The sequence below is a fragment of the Haemaphysalis longicornis genome, unplaced genomic scaffold, assembly GCF_048455015.1.
Source record: "Haemaphysalis longicornis isolate Haplotype H1 unplaced genomic scaffold, Haemaphysalis longicornis Haplotype H1 scaffold_3, whole genome shotgun sequence".
In the NCBI taxonomy this organism is placed as follows: Eukaryota; Metazoa; Arthropoda; class Arachnida; order Ixodida; family Ixodidae; genus Haemaphysalis; species Haemaphysalis longicornis.
Genome location: NW_027526335.1, coordinates 4,741,738 through 4,764,826, shown reverse-complemented (window position 1 = coordinate 4,764,826; position 23,089 = coordinate 4,741,738). Strand labels below are relative to the sequence as shown.

At 46.0% G+C, this 23,089-nt stretch overlaps 1 protein-coding gene across 4 annotated transcripts in view; it reads right to left on the bottom strand.

The window, feature by feature from the left end:
• The window catches only part of LOC144173879 (glutamate receptor 1-like), a 294,845-nt gene that overhangs the window by 42,185 nt on the left and 229,571 nt on the right, over positions 1–23,089 (bottom strand). For all 4 annotated transcript variants that reach the window (XM_077702179.1, XM_077702177.1, XM_077702180.1 and 1 more), the window contains 4 exons: positions 18,319–18,519; positions 12,243–12,350; positions 11,478–11,588; positions 10,482–10,697 (listed from right to left, as the gene is read on the bottom strand). In XM_077702179.1, the coding sequence (XP_077558305.1) occupies positions 10,482–10,697; positions 11,478–11,588; positions 12,243–12,350; positions 18,319–18,519 (636 nt within the window). The remainder of the gene's footprint in view (positions 1–10,481; positions 10,698–11,477; positions 11,589–12,242; positions 12,351–18,318; positions 18,520–23,089) is intronic.

The following is a 23,089-nucleotide window of genomic DNA, read 5'->3' as shown; positions in this document are numbered from 1 at the left end:
AATAAAACGGCCTGACCGCGTAGGACAGGAATCCAGGTGGGCGTATTAACACACGCAACAGAACGCCTTGCTTTTTTGTTGACATGCTGCGTAAACTGTTGTTTCTGTGTAAAAATGTAGACCTGTATTCGCACACCTTGTTTCCACTTGATCCTGAATGATTGTGTATGGTATTGTATGGGGGAATTAATGGGCAATTGTTGTTGAAGGCTATGCACGAAACCGTGATTATTCCACAAACCTATGAAGAAAAGTCACATCTGGGTCAGAAATTTAAGAAATTGAATATGCTCATGGTGTAATCATTTTACTTCATTGAAATATCCTTTCCTTTACTATTTGTTTTGTGCGCGTTTTAAGCAGAGGGCCAAACATGGTGCGGACTACAGCTTTCCTGTTGTTGTTAAGGTTTTAAATGCGCACTATTGTAGAAAGTCCAAATATTTCTGGGTTGGGGGTCAGTAAAAGTATTAGCTAACTCAACAAAATATCCATTCAAAACTGAATCTTCCTTCCTGAGTTTTTTGTATTGGTTTTTGGATGTAACTAGGTGCCCTGGAGACAATTCAATTTGCGTGACTAGAGCGCGTGAGTTTCTCAGATAAATCGGAAATTTACTCACGAAAATCAATAGCTTTATTTGGTTGAATAGACGTGCACACAGTAAAGCCACGAGTCCGCCAGTTTAAGCCGTACTGCTTTCTATTGTGCTTAGAGCTTGTAATATTAGAATACATACGGACGTGTACCGAAGATGGACGTTACTAAGTGCAAGGAAAACTCATTTAGTGCCCAGAAAGGTGATTACACAAAAAATACACGCCTACTCAACAGATTCTGTTTTTAAGTTTGCATGTTTTTGATAGGTCCCTGTAATCAGTCACTCCTTAGTTTACAACGCTTACCACCAACTTTGTGTACATGTCACTTTTATCATGTTGTAACGATGGTTACAAGTAAAAGGTAAACTCTGTTTATTTAACCAGGCGAACTTGTGCCCACAAGCAATGAGCTCCTGCTAGCTTCAGTCGTTCCAGGGTCTTCTTTCTCTTTTTCACCGTTTGGAGAGCACTCCTTGTCCTCCTCCTTGCCTTCGAGCAACGCTTAACAGCAAAATGGGACGTTACCCCGCTGTGGACATGGCGGGGAGTTCAAACTGTACCACAGGAGTTGCTGCACTGCTCCACCTCCGGGGTGGCATCGACCCGATGCCACTAGAACGTGTACAGAAAGTGGCAACGAAAGGAAATGAACACACAAAACATAATAACAAATAGACGGTACACAAGTCAGCAAGAGGGCAGCAGTAACCGGGAAAATAGTACATGCACAGTAGGTCAAACGGGAGTGTCCAATGGCCGGGCGTGACACGGCTTTAGGTGAACCACGTGCACAACTTCAGAACTCGGTCGCCGTTGGGGAAGAAGCGTTGGAGTTGCTCTCGGGTAGCACCTCGTAGTTCAGGTTGGACATACGTTGGATAACCTTGTAGGGACCGAAGTAGCGGCGAAGCAGTTTCTCCAACAGTCCATGGCGGCGCACAGGCGTCCATACCCAAACAAGATCGCCGGGAAGATACTTGCAACGCTTGTTTGTAGTCTTTGTCTCGTTCCTGGCCTTTTTTTCGCGCTGTGTTGCTCATAGATACTCCACATTCCGTCGTCTCAGGTTATGTTGCCGGGCGTTTGTTGCTTGTCGCTTGCGGATGCGAAATCTTGCGAGCTGACGAGCTTCTGCAGCTGTTTGCGTGAATTAGACAGCGCCGGTGCCGGTTACCACGTCGTTATCCACAGGGAGCATTGCGTCGAGGGTTGTCGTAACTGGGCGGCCAAAAATAAGCTCAAATGGTGTGGACACCATTCAACGGTGGGAGTTGATTAACTGGAAAGGGGCCCGGTAAATCCATTCCGATTTGCCTAAACAATGCGTCAGGAGGGTATAGCGGGTGAAGTAGTCCTGCAGGTTTGACTTGTGGCGTCTTCCAGTGCTGGCAGTCCCGACACGTTTTCACGGACTGTTGCACCGAGCCTAAGAGCTCTGGCCACTAATACTTCTTACGAATTCTTTGATTGATTTGATTGATTGTGGGGTTTAACGCGCCGACGCAACGCAGGCGATGAGGCGCGCCGTAGTGGAGGGCTCCGGATTAATTTTGACCACCTGGGGATCTTTATCGTGCGCCGAAATCTCGTACACACGGGCGTTTTTGCTTTTCGCCTCCATCAGAAAAGCGGCCGCCGCGGCCGGGAATCGAACCCGCGACCTCGTGCTCAGCAGCGCAACGCCTTAGCCACTGAGCCACCGCGGCGGGTTTTCTTACGAATTCTTGCGAATGTGCCAGTGACCCCTAGGTGCCCAGCTACAAGCTTGTCATGGAATGCTGGTAAAATTTCCATGCGTAGTTCTGCCGGTACAGCAAGAAATTTCTCTACTCTGACCATAATTTCGTTTGTAAAGCACGTTGTGGAGTAGCAGAACGAGGTGACTAGTCCTCTATGAACAGCCCGGGCTGGTCCAGCGTTCTTATTCCGCAGGTATATGATGAGTGGTTTGAGCTCCACGTCGGCCAGTTGGCTGGAAGCCATACCCGACAAATGGAAAGTGTTCCTCCACGGCTTGAGGGTAATCGGTGGAAATCAGTGCCCGCGACAAACAATCAGCATCGCTGTGCTTGCTGCCCGACTTATACACCACTGTAACGTCGTACTCTTGTAGCCTTAAATTAAACTCCATCGAGCAAGCCATCCGCAAGGGTCCTTGAGGTTCGCAAGCCATCAGAGGGAATGGTGGTCGCTCACCGCTCTGAATGGCCTACCATACAGGTACGGAATGAATTTGCTGATAGCCCAGATGACGGCAAGACATTCATTTTCTGTCGCCGAATAATTTCTTATTAATTTCTTTCTGCGCCACTGGTTATAGCGTATGGTACAACCTTTTCCAATCCAGCCTGCCATTGTACAACAATAGCGCCACTTTCCACATAGATGGCACCCGTGCGGATTTGCGTGCCGGCGCCGACTGGAGCACTTTGTAGGCGTCTATGAAACGTGTCGAAGGCCTGTTGTTAGTCTTTGCTCTTGAAGAATGGGGCATAGTGTCTGATAGGTCGAGTCAGTGACATCTTTGAAAACCCCTCCACAAATCTTCTATACTAGGCACAGAGGCCCAGAAAGCACAGCCTTCTTACCGTTTGGACGAGGAAATGACGTCATGGCAGTCGTTTTCTCGGGATCCGGACGAACACCGGCAGCACTTACAATATGACCAAGAAATTTGAGTTCTTCGAACCCCAGATGACACTTTTCTGGCTTAATGGTAAAATCTGCACTGCGGATAGCCTCCAGCACACTTGTACGCCTTGACAAGTGCTCGTCAAATGAACTGAATAAAACAACCACGTCGTCCAGGTATACAAGACTATACAAGACAGGTCTTCCATTTCAGTCCGGTGAGGACGGTATCCATCATGCGCTGGAATGTAGCCGGCGCAGAGCATAGGTCGAAGGGGAGCTCCTTGAATTTATAAGAGGCGATCCGTTGTCACGAATGCCGTCTTCTCGCGGTCACGCTCGTCGACTTCGATCTGCCAGTCTGACTGGCAGATCGAAGTCCCGGGATGAAAAGAATTTGGCATCGTGCAACCTGTCCAACGTGTCGTCAATCCTTGGGAGGGGATAAACGTCGAATTTCGTCATACTCTTCAATCGGCGGTAGTCAACGCAAAATCGAAGCCTGTCTTTTTTTATGGACAAGTACGACGGGAGAGGCCCATGCGCTCTTCGAAGGCTGGATGTTAATATCGCTTAGTATTTCCTGCACTTACAGTTTTATTGCTTCACGCTCCTTCGGGGACACTCTGCAAGGGTGCTGGCGAAAAGGTAGGGCGGATTCGCCTGTTAGGATGCGGTGCTTCGTCACATGAGTCCGGCGGCGAAGCAGTCAGAAAACTCGTGCACGAGACTCATTAAACAATTCTTCTGTGTGGCGGAATGGTTCTGGTTAACTTCGACAGGTAGAATGACGCCTTGTATATGCGTATCTGCCGGCGTCGTGCCTAGTGTCGTCAAATGCGTTACCTCGGCGACTTCTTCGATGAATGCAATGGCGGTATCTTTCGCGAGATGTCGGCACTCGTAGCAGAAATTGGCAATCAAGACGGGCGTGCACCCATTTTCCAGCTTTACCGATCCCCTCACAATGCAGATAACTTTGTCTAGAAGTAACCGCATGTTTCCTACGGATATCCCTTCATAGTCCTGAAATGTATCGTTCATGACGTTGACGAATACACTTGGGTTAGCGGGAAGGGTGACACCGTCGTCATCAATGATACGTAAAGCCTTGTCGCGTCGGTGTTCAATGCTTTCAATGCGTAGCATTCTTTGCCCAGTACCCTCAGAGCCAGGAGCGAGTAACGGCCTGGAGTGTGTGACGTGTAACAATAATGCAGATTTCGCGAAAGTTCCCAATGAAATCGTTAGAATAACGTAAATGAAGATAATTTTTGGTCGAACAAAATTTTTAAGAACTACAACATAAAAATTATTTAAAAATTACGGAAAATGTCAAAACTTATACCGCATGGCATTTCCACAATACTGCAGATTTCAGGAAAGTTCTACCTGCAATCGTTGTAATAGCGCAGCTGGGGATAATTTGGCGAACGAAATTTTGAAAAGCCGAGAAAATAAGAAAAATATAAAATAATTATGGAAAATGGCGAACCGTGTAACGACCTGCATTTCCACAATATTGCAGATTTCGCGAAAGTTACAAATGTAATCGTTAGAATGGCGTGAATGGAGATAATTGGCCGAACGAAATTTTAAGAAAACTAAAAAAATGAAAAATATAATATAATTACGGAAAAGGTCGAACCGTGTTACACCCTGCATTTACACAATAATGCAGATTTCGTGAAAGCTCTAAATGTAATACTTATAGTAACGTAAATTGAGATAATTGGTCCGGCGAATTTTTGAAAACTAAAAAATAAGAAATATATTTTAAAAATCACGGAAAATGGCAAAACGTATAACGCTTGGCATTTCCACAATATTGAAGATTTCGTGAAAGTTTCACCTCCAGTCGTTATAATAGCGTAATTGGAGATAATTAGTTGGACAGGATTTAGAAAAAAAATTTGGCTGGAAAAAACTCCACTCAAAACAGGCGGCATAAGAATGCTACGCACTAGTAGATAATTCTCTGAATTTCTGCAGAATGTTTTTTATGGGTCGCTTCATGGAAAATCTGATTGTTGATTTCTGTGTCAATAACTGCACCATTTGCTTGTAAAAAGTACATGCCAAGGATTAAGTCTTTTTGAGCATTCAGGTAGGACGACGAAGGTGCCGATGTACGTGAACCCTTTGATTTTAATCCCAGCAGTGCACATGACCACAGGACTACTCAGGTGACCTCCGGCTGTGCGAATCTGCAGGCCAGAACAAGGCGTCAGCATCTTCTTGAGTGCTGTGGCGAAAGAGTTGCTTATAACGCAATGGTCCGCCCCAGTGTCGGCCAACGCAGTCATCTCGCGTCCATCGATTTCCGCAAAGACATCGCACGTTACATGTTGGGTGGTACAGTTCTCGGTTTCGGCCTGGCCGCTTGCCTCTCTCTTACCGTGCTCGTGGTCGCCGCAGAAGAGGTCCTTCGTAAAAGTCGACGTCAGCGACCTCACTTCCCGGAGCCGCTGAGTTTAGTTTCCCCGGCTTTCAGGGCTCCGCGATGGACGGTCAGCAGAACTGGGGGCGAAGCGTGAACTCGAGGATCGGCGTTGCATGGGCGATGGCAAGATGGACTTTGGGCACCGCGGTGCGAAAACCTTCCGTCGTTCGGCGAGGTAGTCTTCGATTTTTTACGGCCGCTCACCATTCCTCGGACTCGGAGCATTTGGTGCAAATCCTCGCAAGCCGATACGGCGGTACGGGCATGCGCGGTAGACATCCTCTTCTCCGCATTGCAAACAGAGTGGTCTGCAGTCAGGAGTGCGCCGCAGATCACTTTTTCGGAGTTGTCTTTCCAGCGGATATGGCAGGATTCTGCGAGGCCTCAGGTTGAGCGCCGGCGTCGGCGCAGGTGTGGCGGTGGTGGTATTGCTGCACAGCAGCTGTGTGTGAGAATCTTGGTTCCTCCCGCTGTGGCTCCTCTGTTGGCTCAGGAGCACGCACAGCTTGGCGTACTTCTTGTACCATTTCGGCGATAGACACCGTCGGCGCTGGATTCTGATGCTGGCGCAATGCCTAGAGCTCCTCTCGCACGATTTTTCTCACCAGTTCGGGCAAATCGAGGCAGTTGTTCTCCAACCCTGTCATGCAGCTTTCGGTGGAGACAGTGGCTTCAGTTCGGCAGTACTGCCTCGCCCTACGCTGAAGTGCGCTTTCAGTTGTCGTTGCCTCGCTGACGAATTCGGCAACCTGTTCTTGGGGGATTCCGCATCAGCGCGGCGAAGATGTCCTGCTTGATGCCGCGCATGAGGTGCCGTACCTCCTTGTCGTCCGCCATGGAGGCATCTGCGCGCCTAAAAAGATGGGTCATATCCTCGGTGTACATCCTCGGCAACGCTCTCGTTATGGCGCTGATTTCTAGCTTGAAAAGCAGCTTCTGCCTTTTCCTTGCGGTCACTGCTCGTGTAAGTCGCTAGTAGTCACTGGCGGAACTCTTCCCAAGACGAAAATGTGGAATGATGGTTCTCAAACCACGTTCGCGCACATTCTTCAAGCATACCCTGCTTTCTCGCTCAAAATTCCAATCTCTCAGGAACCTAGCAAAACCACTTTAGGAAAGTGATATTTGCAAAAAGCCAGAAGTCAACGTGAAGATGAAAATACTAAAAGAACTTTCCAGGTTTCGGAATATGTGTTGTGTAATTTGCTGTCAAATCTTACACCCCATGCAGTTCTATGGTACAGTTTCCATGGCTCAGGAACGTAGTCGCGGAACGTGCGCGACTTGAAACTGTGCACAAAGCAAGCACTCACCCCAAATATTAGCTTTGCCAAAAAACTTTTCATTTCGCTAAAAAAATGCAGAGTAATCATTGTTGAAAGGACTGCCATGAGCGGGACAGCTGCACATGGAAAGAAGCACACGTCTCGCAACTTACGGCTGTTGTCCCAGCCGTTGAATGAGGCGACACGTTCGAAGTGCTCCAGCCAGTCTTCCACGTCTTAAGGCTCGCCGTGGAAGACTTTTGGTGTACGCGGCTGCTGAACCCCCTACTTAAGAGGGGCGTCAGTCAGGTTCAAGTTCACAGTTATGGCGGTACGTCCTGTGATCTTGGTTGCCCGATCAGGTAGGCGGTCGCACACCACCGGTAGTCCTAGTAAGAGGCGACTAGTTCGCCCATGAACGGGCGACACTTCGATGTGAAGCGGCCTGAACGACTGGGGTATCATGTACCCCACAGCTCTGCCACTTCTGCAGCGATGGTTACAAGTAAAAGGTAAACTCTGTTTATTTAACAAGGTGAACTTGCGCCCACAAGCAATGAGCTCCTGCATGCTTCAACCGTTCCACGTTCTTATTTCTCTTTTGCACGGTTCGAAGCGCACCTCTTGTCCTCATCATTGTCTTCCAGCAACGCCTAACAGCCAAACGGAACGTTACCCCGCTATGGGCGTGGCGGGAAGTTCAAACTGTACCACAGGAGTTGCTGCAATATCCCTAGCGCAATCAGAAGCCACGCGACGTTACGGCTATAAAGATGTGTACGAGATGTCTCCGAATAGCTAGCACTTCTGACGGTTTGGGTAGGCTGGAATAAATTGCGACCGGGAAGTGAGATGGGAGCGATATAATATGGGCAATGGCAGCAAAGATGGCGCCAGCTTTTCGTGGAGTGGACAAAACGAATGGCGCACAAAGTCGAAGCGGCAATTATTTTCGTTCACCCGATTTTAGCGAGTCTACGTTCCCATCCAAGCGTTGCCATATTAGAAGTCGGAATGAGCGCAAGAAGCAAAAACAAAAAGCGGGGGAAGAGGGGGATGATTTTGTGATATGGAAAACGCAGTCATTTCCTTTTTGTTGCTTCGTTTTATATTTAATCCGGCGCCTTCATATCTGAACAACCGTATTAGTACGAGGCTTGGTACCATTTTTATTTAGAAGCCTCCCAATCTCCAAGAACAAATTTTTATATTCGTGAAGTTGTTCTACAAAGCATGATTTTTTTGTCCGCGTTTCACAAACCAGACCACACGAACTTGTCGTATTATGACAGATGGTCATTTTGGCTTCTAGAATTGACCTCCAGTGCTGCCGTATTCAAATGAAGCCTCAATACAGACCATAGTGCTCTAGAAACGAAGGCATGCTAAACACACAATCATCCGCACAAAATAAACGTAGTGACAGTGGTCACTTGTGTGTGATTTAAACTGCATAGAGTTAAAAGCGTGTGGCATAATGCATGAAGAGCACACGTGTTGACTCGCAGTCGCTCTGTTTGCCTAGATTGACTTCTTGACCCACCCCAGAATCTCTTGGTTAACTGCGTTACGGACGATATGAATTTCTTCGTGCCTACTGCCGCCACTACCCTTGGCTCACGCCAGTGAATTCAATTCTTAGGGAAATTTAAACTTAACGTCGTTACATTCACCCCCTAGCAGACCCGTCACCGTGTGTGGTTCAGTTGCTGAACTGTTGTGCATTAACCCTCTATGTTCCTGCCTGGGTGAATAACCCGCCAAGAAAAGCTTCAAAGTTTCAGCGCAAAGCAAAGCTTAGGCATACTTGACTCAAAATATGTGTATAACGGACAGTAGAAGCATTTTGTTAATTGAAAATAAGTTAGAAAGGTGTATACAGAAACCAATAAAGAAATATAAACGCCGTCAAGAAAGGCGAAATGGTGCTGTTTCGCGCTGTTTCGCGCTGTGGGCTCGATCGGCGCGCAAATCCAGCGCGCTCCGCATGGGGTTCTCATGTGGTGTATTTTGTTTTTGTGAGGCTTTAAAATATTGTAACGGAAAATTCGCGACTGAATTTAACTTGTTAGAATGAACTATTCCATGTTAATACTTCACAACTAAGCAAAGGTAAAAATAGGGTACGGGCTAGATATCCTTCGCTTTCCGTCTAAATATTTGTTTCTTTTCGGATCAAAAACTCAATATTTTTTCTCTAGTCGTTTCGTTATTGGTTGCTACTCCTGTTCCCCCTTCCAAATTATAGCAATAGTGACTTACTTCTCGCATATGTCATTTCTATGATGTTAATGAAATTTCTGCACGCCCGTGTGGTGATCCGCACTCATCTCCGCCCTTCTTCTTCGCACAAACAGTTTTCGACCGGTCTGTGCCTCTCCCTTCTCCACGCTCGTCCTATCTTTGAAGCACAGTTTGCCACTCTGATTGCCAAATTCAGAGTGGTGCATTGCTGTATATCGGATAAAAAGCACTCCCATTCTTTAATGCTTTCACGCACGCCATGTCCTTTCCCAGCACTCAAAAAAGCGGTGATTTCACTGAACTGCTACGATCATTTAGTTAACGCATCTCTAGCAAACTTAAGTTTCTCCTAGTCAAACTATTTTTTTTCTTATGTTTAAAAGGGCCTTTTTCAAAGCCTCTTTCAAGCCTTTGCATTGTAGAATTTAAAATAGATTAACTATTTTTCCATTCTCTGTCTAAATGTCGCTCCAACAGGTTTATTCGATCACCGCGCGTTTAAAGGTGCGTGATTTGAATGAGCTTGGAACTCAATTTTAAAACTGTCTGGCCCCGGAATCCTGTTGCATACGCTTTTTAGTACTGGACAATGTTCTTATAATGCCGTCACTAGCGAAGCACCTAACACATGCAAATTATATTGCACTATAGGAGAGCTCCCATAGGCTGCTCTTAAGTGCTGCGTACTTTGTTTAAACACGAAATTGCGATTGTCGTCTGGCGTTCCCTTAAACTAGAACTTTCGTTGTTTAGAAACTGAAGGGAATTGCTCTCAACATGCTTTCTACATCGCAAATATACAATCTTTTGCTGGAAGGCTGCAACCACCCTGTATGCACTCATCGTTCAAGCAAAGAAACTCGTTTGCTACTGTAAACATTAAAACAAAAGCCTATCTTAACAGCGCCCTGCGTGTGATGTATGCATTTATGTATGCATGTATGTATGTATGTATGTATGTATGTATGTATGTATGTACGTATGTACGTATGTACGTATGTATGTATGTATGTATGTATGTATGTATACACGAGGAAATAGCGCACTTCGACGAAGGCAAGCCCCCTGCCGATACGTGAGTAAACATCATTGTCATTGTTCTTTCCGTGTGTTCGGCAATTTACTCATAATATTTCTACGCGCACTTCGTGAGTTTTGTCTTCACGGGTCATTAACACACTACAGTCTCCAAACATAATTATTGACGGTTGCAATTGTTTCCTTCCCGTGGTTAAGTACGTTTGCACCTGCTTTCTTGCCACTGCATATTAAGCATTTTAACGTTGCGCATCTTACCTGGCGGATCAGTTCGCCGACCATTCCGTTCCATCCGGCGGGAGAGTTCACGTCACGGCCACCGTACTTAGAGTCGTTGACGAGCTTGAGGATGTAGTTCACCTTCACCTGATCTGCTATCAGGTCGGCCAGGTCCTTGCAATAGCCCTCGAACTGGTCGTTCCCAACCAACACTTGACCCGGCTCGGGTTTCTTGAACATCAGGTATGGCTCTTCCTATTAAGGAATTCAAATAAAACAACCAGTCTGAGATTTTTTGAAGTCTGAGAGGTAACGGGGGTAACTTGGCTGGTGAGAGGTAACTTGCTGGGGCACTGTGCACAAAATGCTGAAAGCCCCCATCAGGGGAAGTTCTCTGTACTTGTTTAGACACAGTAGCGTTTACCTCAATAAATGAAAACCCTTAAGGAGAATTTACTGTTTATTGTAAAGAATTCTCGAAGCAACCGTTACGGAAGACGTTTGTACCATTATATGTGCGGGAATACGCCTTTCGGTGTGGTTGATGCTTAGGTTAGCTTCAAACAAGAACGACTACTCGGTTTTATTCTGTAGAATCGTACCAAGAACGCCATAATTCGAGTTTGGGTTTCTGCGAAGAAGCTACACTATGGCTGCAACGCTGGCTTTGGTGGATGATTATGAGCTTTATTTTGAGCGCCTCACGCCGCAATGTGGGCCTAAATTTCATTTAAGTGGTCGGTTCTTGTTTCTGGCTGCCATGGAAAACTAGCGAGCGCCTCTCGGAATTTAAGTTGTCACAGTGTACTTAGTAGCGTAACCCCTAAGCCCAAACTGCGGATCCCGAGAATGCGTACAGAGTCGCAACTGCCCTATAGCAAAAATGCAAAATTAGTAAATATATATTATCCCGACCCAACCACAAAATACAAATTCCAATGAATAAGTCATCAACAATTGAGTTACTGTTTATGCCTTCCTTTAACATAAAGTTTTAACAGTAACGTGTGTAAGAGAACGAAAACCATGACTTACCAAAATACTCGTCACAATATACGTCTTGTTTTCTAGTTCACTGTCTTGTTTTACTCGTTTGTACTTGGGCGGGTGCGAGTGCAAACCCGTTTTATCGCCCCATTCCGCAATCTGAGCCAGGAAAAAAGGAGCAACACTGGTTGGCATTACCGCCCACAATAAATGTTAGTACAATTTCGTCGTTGAAGTAGGTGAATACTGTTCGGGTTCAATACTGCTTCGCGTGGCGAGAGAAGCAACTCTTAATCCTCCTCTAAGTTCATTCATGCATGCGCGAAATACAGATTGGCGCAAACCATAAATGCAAACACTATGGGCCTGACACCTTATTGCGTAAGCAGCAGATGACGAGGGCCCCAGTGCATGTTATCTAGGCAGTGAAAAAAACAGAATCGTGAGGACGCATTCACTAAATGTATAGACAAAGTTGTCTAACGAGGATCCTCGGAGTGTGAGAGCTTTTGCACGAATAGCGAGGGGAGTTGCTTGAGCTAAATAATCGTGACTAGGGGAACCCTGCCAACGTGCATAAAATACTCTGAATAGCACCGCCTTTATGGCCCAGCACTTTGAAGCCGAAATGCTATTGTTATAGTTCGACGAAGAAACGCTACACAACTGAGACCTCTTTTGTGAGCTGTCGAGAGCAAATGTGACCAGGTGAGTGTAATATTCCTGGCTTTCATTAAAGAAAGAGTTGAGTAACTGGCCGACAGATAAACATGACCACACGTAAGGTTAAATTTGTTGTGAGAATTTTCTTACCTTAACCATTTCGCTGTTCATTGTCATTTCAACCACGTCAATGGTAAAGTTGACGCGGTTACCTTGTTCATCGAAAGATATGTTTCCAGTCAGACCTGTGATGTGCGTCTAAAAACAACAAAAATATACTCAATCGTATGATTTACCTGCAAAAAATTCAAATAACACTTCTCGCTAGACGGCGCAGCGCACTCTTCATGAACTCATTCACATGCTCATCTTTTTCTCCGCTCAAAGTGGGACCAGCCATTCCACATTACTAAGCAAATTCCTATACACTACTTTTACATTATTCAAAGAAAAAGTCTCCTCGCGCCCGCGAAGCTTTTATCTGCAGTAAAAAATGTCATATTTGGCTTTGTTTTTGGAAAAAAGTTTTCCTTCTTGCTGTACACTTTCAAAAACGCTTTTTGAATTTGGCAAGGCTAACTTTCTGGCACAGAAAATGAATGAAACTACGTTGCCCCTTCCGTGGCTGGCCTCATAAGCGTCTGCATTGTAAACACAACAGTTCTGAATGCATGGCGAAAACGTAGCGCCTCTTCTAAACAGCGAAGCTGTTTAACAAATCACAATTTTCTGTGTCCGCAGTTAAAAATACCCAGACATTGCCGAGCGCGTGCACATGAGGGCGCAAACGTGAGCGGTCGCCGCGGCAAGGATACTTTCAACGCGTGCATCGCGCCTGCGCCACGTGTTTTAAGAATCAGAGCTCAGCCATGTCTGCAAGCGCACCTCGCACCACTTTGTTCGCAGATGCTTATTTAGTCGGCTACCACTCGCATAGGTCTTATTTTTCCCGTCCCGCAAATGAGTGAGTGACCTGGTCTGCGCAGTTTTTAAAGCAAAGCTGTCTAGCTCCACCAGCCAACGGTTCTTTCGTGGCGTGCGGGACAACAAACTCCCAACGCGGAGGAGGCGGCGGGAGCGGGAGGGGGGGGGGGGGAGGAGGAGGGAGGAGGAGGAAAAGGAGGGCGGATGGTTTCACTTATCGAGCACGCTCTATATGGCGTGGCGAATTTACCCAGCATTCCCCTAACAGAAGTGGCTCCCCGCCGGCGGCGGCGGCGGTACGACGCTGTCGTCGGCTTTAGAGGTGGTTGTTTTGGGCCTGTTTTGGCGCAGCTTCGCGTCCATTGAGCGGTGCCTTCACACGGCTTCATTAACGTGTTCAACGGCACCTCCACGTAACCCGAAGCTGACGGAATAAAGGGGTCGTACGGCACACGTACTTTAATGATTGGTTTGCAGGGCGGAAAAAGAAAATGTACAAACCACACAGACATCTGACTGCTAAAGAAACGCTACGTTTTGCGCACTGCTTGCCACGAATGCGACTCCGTTTCTTGAATTGGTGAATACCAATTCGGTTGTGTTTTGAGAGGCGTTACAAAAGTACTAAAGGCTTAAGTTGCAACTTGTACTGATAAATAGCGATTATAAAAGTTCCTTCAGCTTTCTCGCAGTTCTCAAACTTACTAAACAACTAGCTTAAATCGGTATAAATGGGAATCGCTAAGATCACATGCCGAATTGTTTCGGTGTTTGCGCTTGTGTCGCGTGGTGGTGTGGTCCGAAGCTATCACATCAGGATGGCTAGGTTCCGCTGTCTCACCCTCCGAAAGACACTCCTCTCCCCGCTCTAACCCGGCCGTGGCCGACGCTGCTGCTGCGTTCGGGACGCCCCCCCCCCCCCCCCCCCCTCCCCCGTGTACCAGGTAACGGCTTACAGAGTATCTGGTTTCACTCTTTGTAGAGCCACCTGTGTGAATTCAAGGGACGTCGCATGCGCAATTGTTGTGCGCGTCGTTTAAAACTTTGCTTTCCGTCCACCTTCACAGAGAGGACATAATTTGTTTAAAAGGTCCGACAACTGCAAGTTGTTAATATATGACAATAGTGACCTCAGGAGCTGCTCAGTGGCTAAGCCATTTGCTCCTGACCACAAGTGGCCTCGATCTCCGTTTTCCACGACCGTTTTTCTGAAGTAGATGGAAATAACAGAATTTCCGTGTATCAAGATTTTCATCCACGTTTAATCCACGTTTAATCCACGTTTCATCCACATTCACCAGCTGGTTAAAATAAGTCTGCCGGCCCGCAACATAAGCTGCGCCTCGGAGCAGAGATATAGCACGGGGCATCAAATGCGTAAGTTTTTTTTAAAATGTGTTTACACGGAAAATGGAGCCAATTTTTTCATTATTGGCCTCGTTTCATTATGTACTTGCTGATGTGTAAACCCCAGTGGCAGGGATACTTTCAACGCGTGCCTCGCGCCTCCGCAACGTGTTTTAAGAATCAGAGCCCAGCCATGTTTTCAAGCGAGCCCCGCACCGCTTCGTTCTCAGATGGTTATTCAGTCGACGGGCGCCACAAAGTGATTACCGCACAACTAGTGATATGTAGTGCTGATCTGGTTAAGCGGACGACAACCGCGGCCGCTCTTGTTTGCGCACTCGCTCAGCTTGTCCTCGATCTAAGACCATTATTTACCCTAAACACGAAATGGGAAAAAACGACCGCAATTTGTTAGGAGAACCCGAATCCTGCTATGTACAACAGCAGCAAGCAACGTCTCCGATTCTAATTGAACGCTTCTCTCTCTTTCCGTCTGGCTGCTAGAATATCCGAGGTGTGGAGTGCTGCCTGGTCCGAAAGTAACCATCATCCCGGATACATCAGAAGCCAAACAGGATAGTTGTAACCATGTTGGGAAGGCTATTGGCAACACAAACAGCACTCCACCAGGAGGGGAGGATCTCGCCACCTTGGTGCAGTAGCTGGCCCCACTTGGAATAATTGAATAACCAAACCCTCGGCCATCAGTCGCCAGCAGCTGTGGAGCACCTGACTACGGCGGCGATCACAAGAGCGATACAGAAGAGGCTGCTAAAAATCTCTGGGTCCGGATAGACCGCCTACGGAACTTGAACTCTGTCTAGCGAGCGAAGCCTAGCTGTAGTACTGAGGAGCTCTCGGATGTTACGTGGAATATCATAGAACATACTGAGTAGCGCAAAGAAACACACACAAGGGAGAGGGCACGGGACAGGCAGTTTTGACAATCAGGTGCAACGACTTTAGTCGGCTGGCTTCCCTTTGTCGGTCGTGAATGTGGTGGCGGAAACCTTCCTTCAAAAAGCGAAGGGTAAGCATAGGACGAATGCGTATCAAAGAACTTACGAGTGGAGTGAAGTGGTTCCGTACCTTCACAAGGTTTCGCACAACCTGAAAAAGGTTGCGACGAGGTACGGTGTGCCTGTCGTCTTTTGAGCGCCAAGTGAGCTGTCACCAGGAGATACACTGGTCACATTTGTGGAGATAAATACTGTGAGGCTAATTAACACATTCTTACGCAAACGAAAGAATAGGGAATTATCATAGAAAATTCCCAACGGGAGAACAAGAAACATAATTGACTGCATATTAAGTGAAAACCCAGGTATTGTGCAGGACGTGGAGGTGCTAAGCAAGATTTGGAGCAGCGACCATAGGATGGGCAGGTACAAAATAAGGCTAAATCTCAAAAGAGAGAGAGGAAAACTAGGGAAACGTGCGAAACCCACCAAGGAGTCAGTCAGAATCAGGTCGCAGGAGTTTAAAAGAACCTTACAAAGAAAATCGCGCTTTTAACTGATGAGAAAGACGACAGCGATGACACGCTAAATGAAATCCTGACAACGGCAATCACTGACCCCGCAAAATCTGTGGGAGAAGTAGAATGTTGGAAACATAATGGTAAACCAACAAAGAAAATAAGAGAACTTATTGCGAAACGTAAGAACATGACATTGTCGAGTACAATGGATTAAACTGAAATAGCGGAGTTGTCAAAATTGATCAATAAAACTATATCATGCGTACAACATGGCAGTGATCGAGAAAACGCTGGATGCAGGAGGAAGCTTGAAGGCAACAAAGAGGAAGCCAGTTATAGACAGGGACAGAATGTACGTACGTGGCATTACGCGCAATATGGACGAGATAATAAAAGTAGCAGAACAATTCTAAACACGGCTGTACGCCAGCGACGTTGCATCAGGGGAAACTTCTTAACCAACAAACTTATCCTTCGATGTCCCGCTAGTAACTAAAGAGGAAGTCGAAAAGGCGTTGAGGGTATGAAAGGAGAAAAAGCCGTAGCCGAGAATGGCATAACGGTGGACCTTCCAAAAGAGGATGGACGTATTGCACTAGAAAAGCTTGCTAAACAATTCTCAGAATGCTTCGAGATTTCAAAAGTACCAATAGCCTGGAAAAACGCCAGCATATTACTCATTGACAAGAACGGAGATAACAAAAAGCTCGAGAATTGCAGACCCATAAACCTACTGTCAGTTGTTTACAAGCTGTTTACCAAGGTATTAGTTAACTGCATAAGTGACGGCCTAGATTTTCAACAACCAAGGAAACAGGCTGTGTTTAGAAAGGGATACTCTACAAAGGATCACATGTATGCCATCATTCAAGCAATCGATAAATTTGTAGAGTATATAAACATCCTTACGTGACATTCATAGACTGTGGAAAAGTGTTTATTTAATACGCAGGAGCAGTGCTGGCAGCGTTAAAAAGCAACTAAAAGAAGAGGCCTATATAATACTCCTATATGACATATATGATAACTTTACGCGCATGATAATCCTTCACAAGAAAAGCGAAATGTTCCCGATCCAAAATGGAGAGCCTTACTCAGTGAATCGGCAGAAAAACTGCAGAAATTGAGTCAAGATCTACACCCAGTAAGCTTCAGAGTGGGGTTAAAAATAAACATGAGTAATTAGTAAGTAATAATAAATAAGCATGCTGAAATCGCCTCTTCAGCATAGGTAGGGCAATACAAGATCAAGTAGAAAAATATAACTACGTTGGACAGGTAGTCACTGCTGATCCCATTCAAGAGAAGGAAATCCGGCGCAGAATAAGTATGGGTTGGGGCGCACTCGGCAAGCACTACCAAATAATGAAAACTAATCTACCTCTATCCCTAAAAAGAAAAGTTTTTACCCATGCGTTCATCCGGTCATTATATATGGAGCGTAAACTTGGCGCCTTTCTAAACAATCGGAAAGGAAACCCAGATCGGCGCTATAAGTCATGGAGCGAATAATGACAGGAGTAACACTCAGGCACAGAAAACAAATATCCTGTTTCAGGAAGCGAATTCGAGTAGAAGATATCCATAGTTTAAATCAAGAGGAAGAAGAAGTGGGCTTGGGCTGGCCATGTAGTGAGACGAACGGACAACAGGTGGACCACGAGGATACCCAGAAATGGATTCCGAGAGGCAGGACTAGAAGAAGGAGAATTAAGGCCCGTATAACTGGATGGAGAGACGAAATACGAAAGCACGGAGGCTAAGAATGGGCTCAGCCAGCGCAAGACAGGAGTGGCGGGGGGTCAGTAGGATAGGCCTTCGTCCTTCAGTGGACCTAAATAGGCTGTGGTTGTTGTTTTTGTTGCTGCTGCTGATGATGATGTGCCACACCTTAGGGCAAAAAAAGTAATTGAAATAAGATCAATAAATGCGAACGAATAAATATTGTAAATAAATAAAAAAACTTTACAACATTCTTAGCGTTTGTCCGATTGGAGGGAAAATGGCTAATGAGTTGCCAGTAGAACTGGCTATTCAACAATAGGTAGAGCGGGAAACTTTAACTGATGTGCTTTATTGAATGTACCGAAGGACATTCAAGCTCACAGTCATGCTGAAACTGATAGCGACTCGTTCAAAAAGCTAGCTACAAACTGCAATTTTTTAGAGGACGTGGGGCGCTTACTTGACAGCTTTTGGTAAAACGCAACCTCTAAATTTTTAAATTTCTCTGGAAATACTCAGCCCAGCCTTAACAAAGCTCAATGCAGCGTACGTGAACGTCGCGCACACGCTGTCATTATTTATAATGGTTCCCCATTATTTTTTTATCTTCGTTTTCATTAAGTTATTGCGGCATTAGAGAACCCACAATTTTTATGTGTTTTCGTATTGCGTATTTTCAAACCATCACTTGCTGCGAATGATGTGTCACTCAAGAATGTTCTTCCAAAATGGTTGCATGGTGACACGGACCTGCCTGAGGAACTGGGCGATGGTGTTGCCGTGCTCCCAGGTGACGGCGGGCCAGCTCTGACAGTCGATGCCTTTCATTCCGCGGTTGTAGACCTCGCCCCGGCGGAAGTTGTTGCGGAAGATGTCCGACTTGTTCTTCAGCAGGCGGCTGTACGTGTCCAGGATCACCTTTGCCGCGTCGTGCATCAGTGCCACGTCCGCCTAGGCGACCAGAGGGCAAGGAGCAAGAGCGTTGCTTAGAGCGCATTTTTAGCTTTCCTAAGAAAGAGGTCGTGGCTTCGCAAGAGGGATTATGGGGAAATTGGAAGTTTTTCAGGGTTTTATTGTTGTCACGGTGCATACCCTCGCAGCTGCCACTGACTGCCTCAAGTAAGAACTTTTCTGAACATTACTGACTTCTCATGAGCCTAGCATGCCCATCTTATGATGGCCATTCATCTATAACTTCCCTGTTCTTAACCAGTTTTATTCACAGACGCCCAACGTATTCATGTTCACAACGTGCAATAGGCAACAGAATTTGTCGGACTTGGAAAGGCACACGCTAAAGTTACCACAAAAACGTTATGCTAAGTTTATCTGTGCTTAGAATAGCAGCAGTTTGCCTGCGAATAATGAGAATAAGAACAACCCGAAGTGTGTCTATGGCGGCATGTTTTTGTGGGTGAATGGAAGAAAGGATCCAAATATAGCAATCACAGTATATCACGGTAAAATTTTCGCTTGTTGCCTCCCGGGCGTGTTTGGTAACTGCGTTACTTTTACGCTTCAAGAATATTTCGCAGTTGAGATATAACTTTACACAGCGCAAAAGAAATCCCTGTGATTCTCTCTAGAATGAAAACAGCCACAAACACTGCTTCTCAAAACTCTTCGGGATCCCCGTAAGTAAACACATTTGAATTTCCTTGAAAATAACTTGGCATGGCTATTTTCGTGTTTACGTAACCGAACAGAGAGTGCGTAGAAACGTTCCCACTCTCTGTTTACGTTCCTGGAAGTACGGGCGCTGTCATGATCTTGTTCCTGGTGAACGCGGTTGACGCCGGAGGTTCTTACGCGGCACTTTATAATAAATATGTATTTGCATTGCGTTGCTCAACTAGATGTATACGCTGTAAAAGCTCACTTACGGACATAATTGCCCTGTAAACTCCGGGTTAACGCAGCTACTTTATGAATACAGTACTAGTGTAGCATATGTACAAGCACATGAACATAACTCCACTTGCATGTCTAGTGTCCTGGCGCAGAACGAGAGGGGAACCATACTTGCTGGCTTTCGAATATCCCGGCTGGAATCTCCTATGTACCCGTGGTCTCCTGCTAATTAAGGTCTTTATAGATTGGTGGCCTGCCTGGTTACAACGTCAACAGGAGGTCAGGCCGCAACTTAGGAGTTCCAAGATACTGCCACCCTTCTTATTAATCGACTTCGCACCTAACCCACCTCCGTTACTCTCCGTCGTCATCTGGTCGCGAGTGCTGCAGAAGCAAGTTCCGGAAGTCTGTGGTGGTGCCAGGAGCCATGACATTGAAGATTAGCTGTCGTCTTACTAACTACGAGCACTCAGAAGACGTGGGCGAAAGGAGGAATCTTAACAGTGTCATTTTTTACCTCACGGCCCTCTTTCGCACCCCGTTCTCCCTCCGTGCATCACTTAGGAGGAGCGATCACGCATTTAAACACTTAAAATTGAAGCCGTGAAGCGGGATTGGGGTGCATTGGAGATTACAGGGAAATCCCTGTGTTCCCAAAGGTCAACCTTCCACGGGACGGGCTTCCCTCGGGATTGTTTCGTGATAGTTGCTGTGCGGCGAACGTACGCAACTATGAAGTAACATTTGTTTGACTACATGCACGGATGTATTATATTCTATTACAAAAAAGCCAGCGAACTTTGAATGTAGCTTATAGGGGGGTTTACTCGTAAATACGCAGCGTTTTCTCGCACCCTCGCATGTATGTCATCTTGCAAGTTACTCGTTCTTCCGCTCCCTTTACGTAAATGAACGGGGGAAAACATAAGCTCGCTCCATTGAAAATATTCCAGTGAGTGCCGTCTTGACTACCCGACTAAGCCCTAAGATTGCCTATGTTGCACTCTAAAATTCTGCGAGGCGCATATCTGCATACAAGAGATTTTTTCATCGCTACTTTCTTTCGGTTCAGTTCTCAGGCCGCTAGTTCCCCATGGGTGCCTACGTACAGATACAGATTACATCGCCGGTGTCTCTCGATTCCTAAAGAAAAATTAAAAAAACTTGAATCCATTTGCTCTTCTCGAGTGGTGTAACAAGAAAAGAGTTAAGCCCTGTTCTCGAAGGCCTAGACACGCACGTTTAATCTTAGGAAATTGCCAGAAAGCGGCGTGCCGGAAAACTTATCGAGAGGCTTGTGCTGCGCGCTGCACGTGCTTATCCCCCCACTTCAGGGCGTGTTTCAACGAAAGAGCGAGAACTTTAGCGCTACACGAGAGAGAGAGAGAGAGAGAGAGAGAGAGAGAGAGAGAGAGAGAGAGAGACGTGTTGTTGCGAAGCATTAAGCATTGTCCGGAAGGCGCCGAGCGCCCCGACGTATTTGGCGTAGCGACAGACGCGTGCATACGCGGCCTTTTCATGCGCCCTTCAATTTTGAAACAACGCAAAGCGAAACAACGGGAAGCAGCTTTGAATGAGAACTAAAGCAGACGGAAAAATCTATTCCATACTAGTATAACAAGGTTCGTTACGACTGCAGGAAGGCTAGGATCGCGATGTTATGTGCATATCTTCCGCCTTGTTTTCTCCGCAACTCTCACAAAATATAAATGCACTTTACTACTCGGAGTTTATTGAATTGAGGTGCTGTTCACTGAATCGATTACGTTGTACTGTGTAGATTATAAATGCTTATTGATACGAGCCATGCAATATTGATTGTTTTCGTTTTCGGAAGAAGTAATCATTTAGTTTAAGGAAGTGACCAGACAAGTAAATGTGACAGAAAGTCCCACTCTTGATCGAATAGATACAGCGGAACAGCAAAAGCCGGCTAAGGTCCGAGCTAGTTTCAGCCCATACGACGCCAACTGGTCCAATTAATTTTTTCGGCTGCTTCATATTGTTTAAATTATGTCCTAGGTTGCATAGCCACTCGCTGCCGGGAGTGCTTCCGTTGCTGTGTGGAAAATATAGAAAGGTCAAGGACAGAACTTCTGAAGAGATCATTAAGAAACAAAAATAAATTAGCGTCTGAATTTGCAGTGTCCGGCACTTTATCTGTCATATTAAGCTACGGACTCTTAGTGTCATTAAATTATCTCTTGCAATAACAGAAATGATTAAGGGAACGTCTTTAGGAATCCTACCGTGTTTATCTCCGCCTAAAAAAACTATAGAAGTTCTGAAAAGTTTGTGGGATCTTGATGCTGCTTGTTCGGGTCACTAACCTCATGTTTCCTTGGTGACATTGAAAGAACTCTTCAAAAATATAATATATTATATAATTTTTTTAATGTATTTGTCTACATTTACTGTCATAGCGAATAAGTGTTCAAACTTCTCCAATTGCACAACTTTTAACAGATACAAAGGATTACACTATTCACGTTTGTCGCTCGGAAAAGATGGTTCCGCATTTAAACCGATAACGCCCCATAGCGTAAGCACTGTGCAGTCTGTACAAGTACTAACAGTTGTGATTCTGTACTTGGCGAAGTTTCGCCAAATATTGTAGACAGATGCTGGCACAGGGTGCATCGCAGGCCACCAAGTCCGACAGACTGGCACAAATTCTGCATCAAGTGAATCCGCTTTTCGGCATGCTTCGGCAGAGTGCGAGACCTGCTGAGCAAAACGTCCAATATGAAAGGCCAATATCTCACCCACGCTCTGCAACCCGCGTGCTACCTATATTTATATCCCATGGCGACGGTATGGGATTCTGAAGACCTGTGGTTTCATTGGGATATTAAAATCTGAAAGAACAGGCGTCAGCGTAATCCGCCGCCTGCAGCTCCCGCTTTGTACGTAGTCCAGGGTTCGACGGAAGTCCGTCTGGTCAGGTGGTCAGTTCCTAATAAAATTGCGGTCACTGACCAAGTCAAAAGAATAAAATTGACGTTTCGGATCCCCTGCGGAATCCTTGTTCACAATCCTTGTTCACAATCCTTTGTGAACAAGGATTCCGTAGGGGATCCGAAACGTCAATTTTATTCTTTCGACTTGGTCAGTGACCGCAATTTTATTATGAGCTCCCGCTTTGTAAAACAGGTATTGGCTCAACTGGCGCTCACTGCAAGCAAGGGGCGCACGGCGTATCAAACATTAATTACAAAAGCTCACTTCACTTGTTCAAGAGAGTGAATTGCTGGGCTAGTTGGTTCATAATGTTCAGAAAAGGGGAAACCAGCGAGCAGAACGCAGGACAAGAGGAGGAGGCACACACACAACACCGCTGGTGTTGTGTGTGCGGTGTTGTGTGTGTGCCTCCAGTTGGCCCAGCGGTGTTGTGTGTGTGCCTCCTCCTCTTGTCCTGCGTTCTGCTCGCTGGTTTCCCCTTTTCTTCACTTGTTCAAATCGGAGGTAGTATACCCTTTCAACAAAAGGGCCGCTGATGCCTCGGAAATGGCACTCGGAAGTGCGCAGCTAGCCATTAAGTCAGTAAAAAAAAATGTCCTTAAGTAAGCCTCTATTTTGACCAGCAGATTTAAACGCCCATTTCACTATTTCGTGCCAAGGCCTTGTCCGATTCTTTAGAAAAATTACTCGCTACCCTGTAAGACTTCTG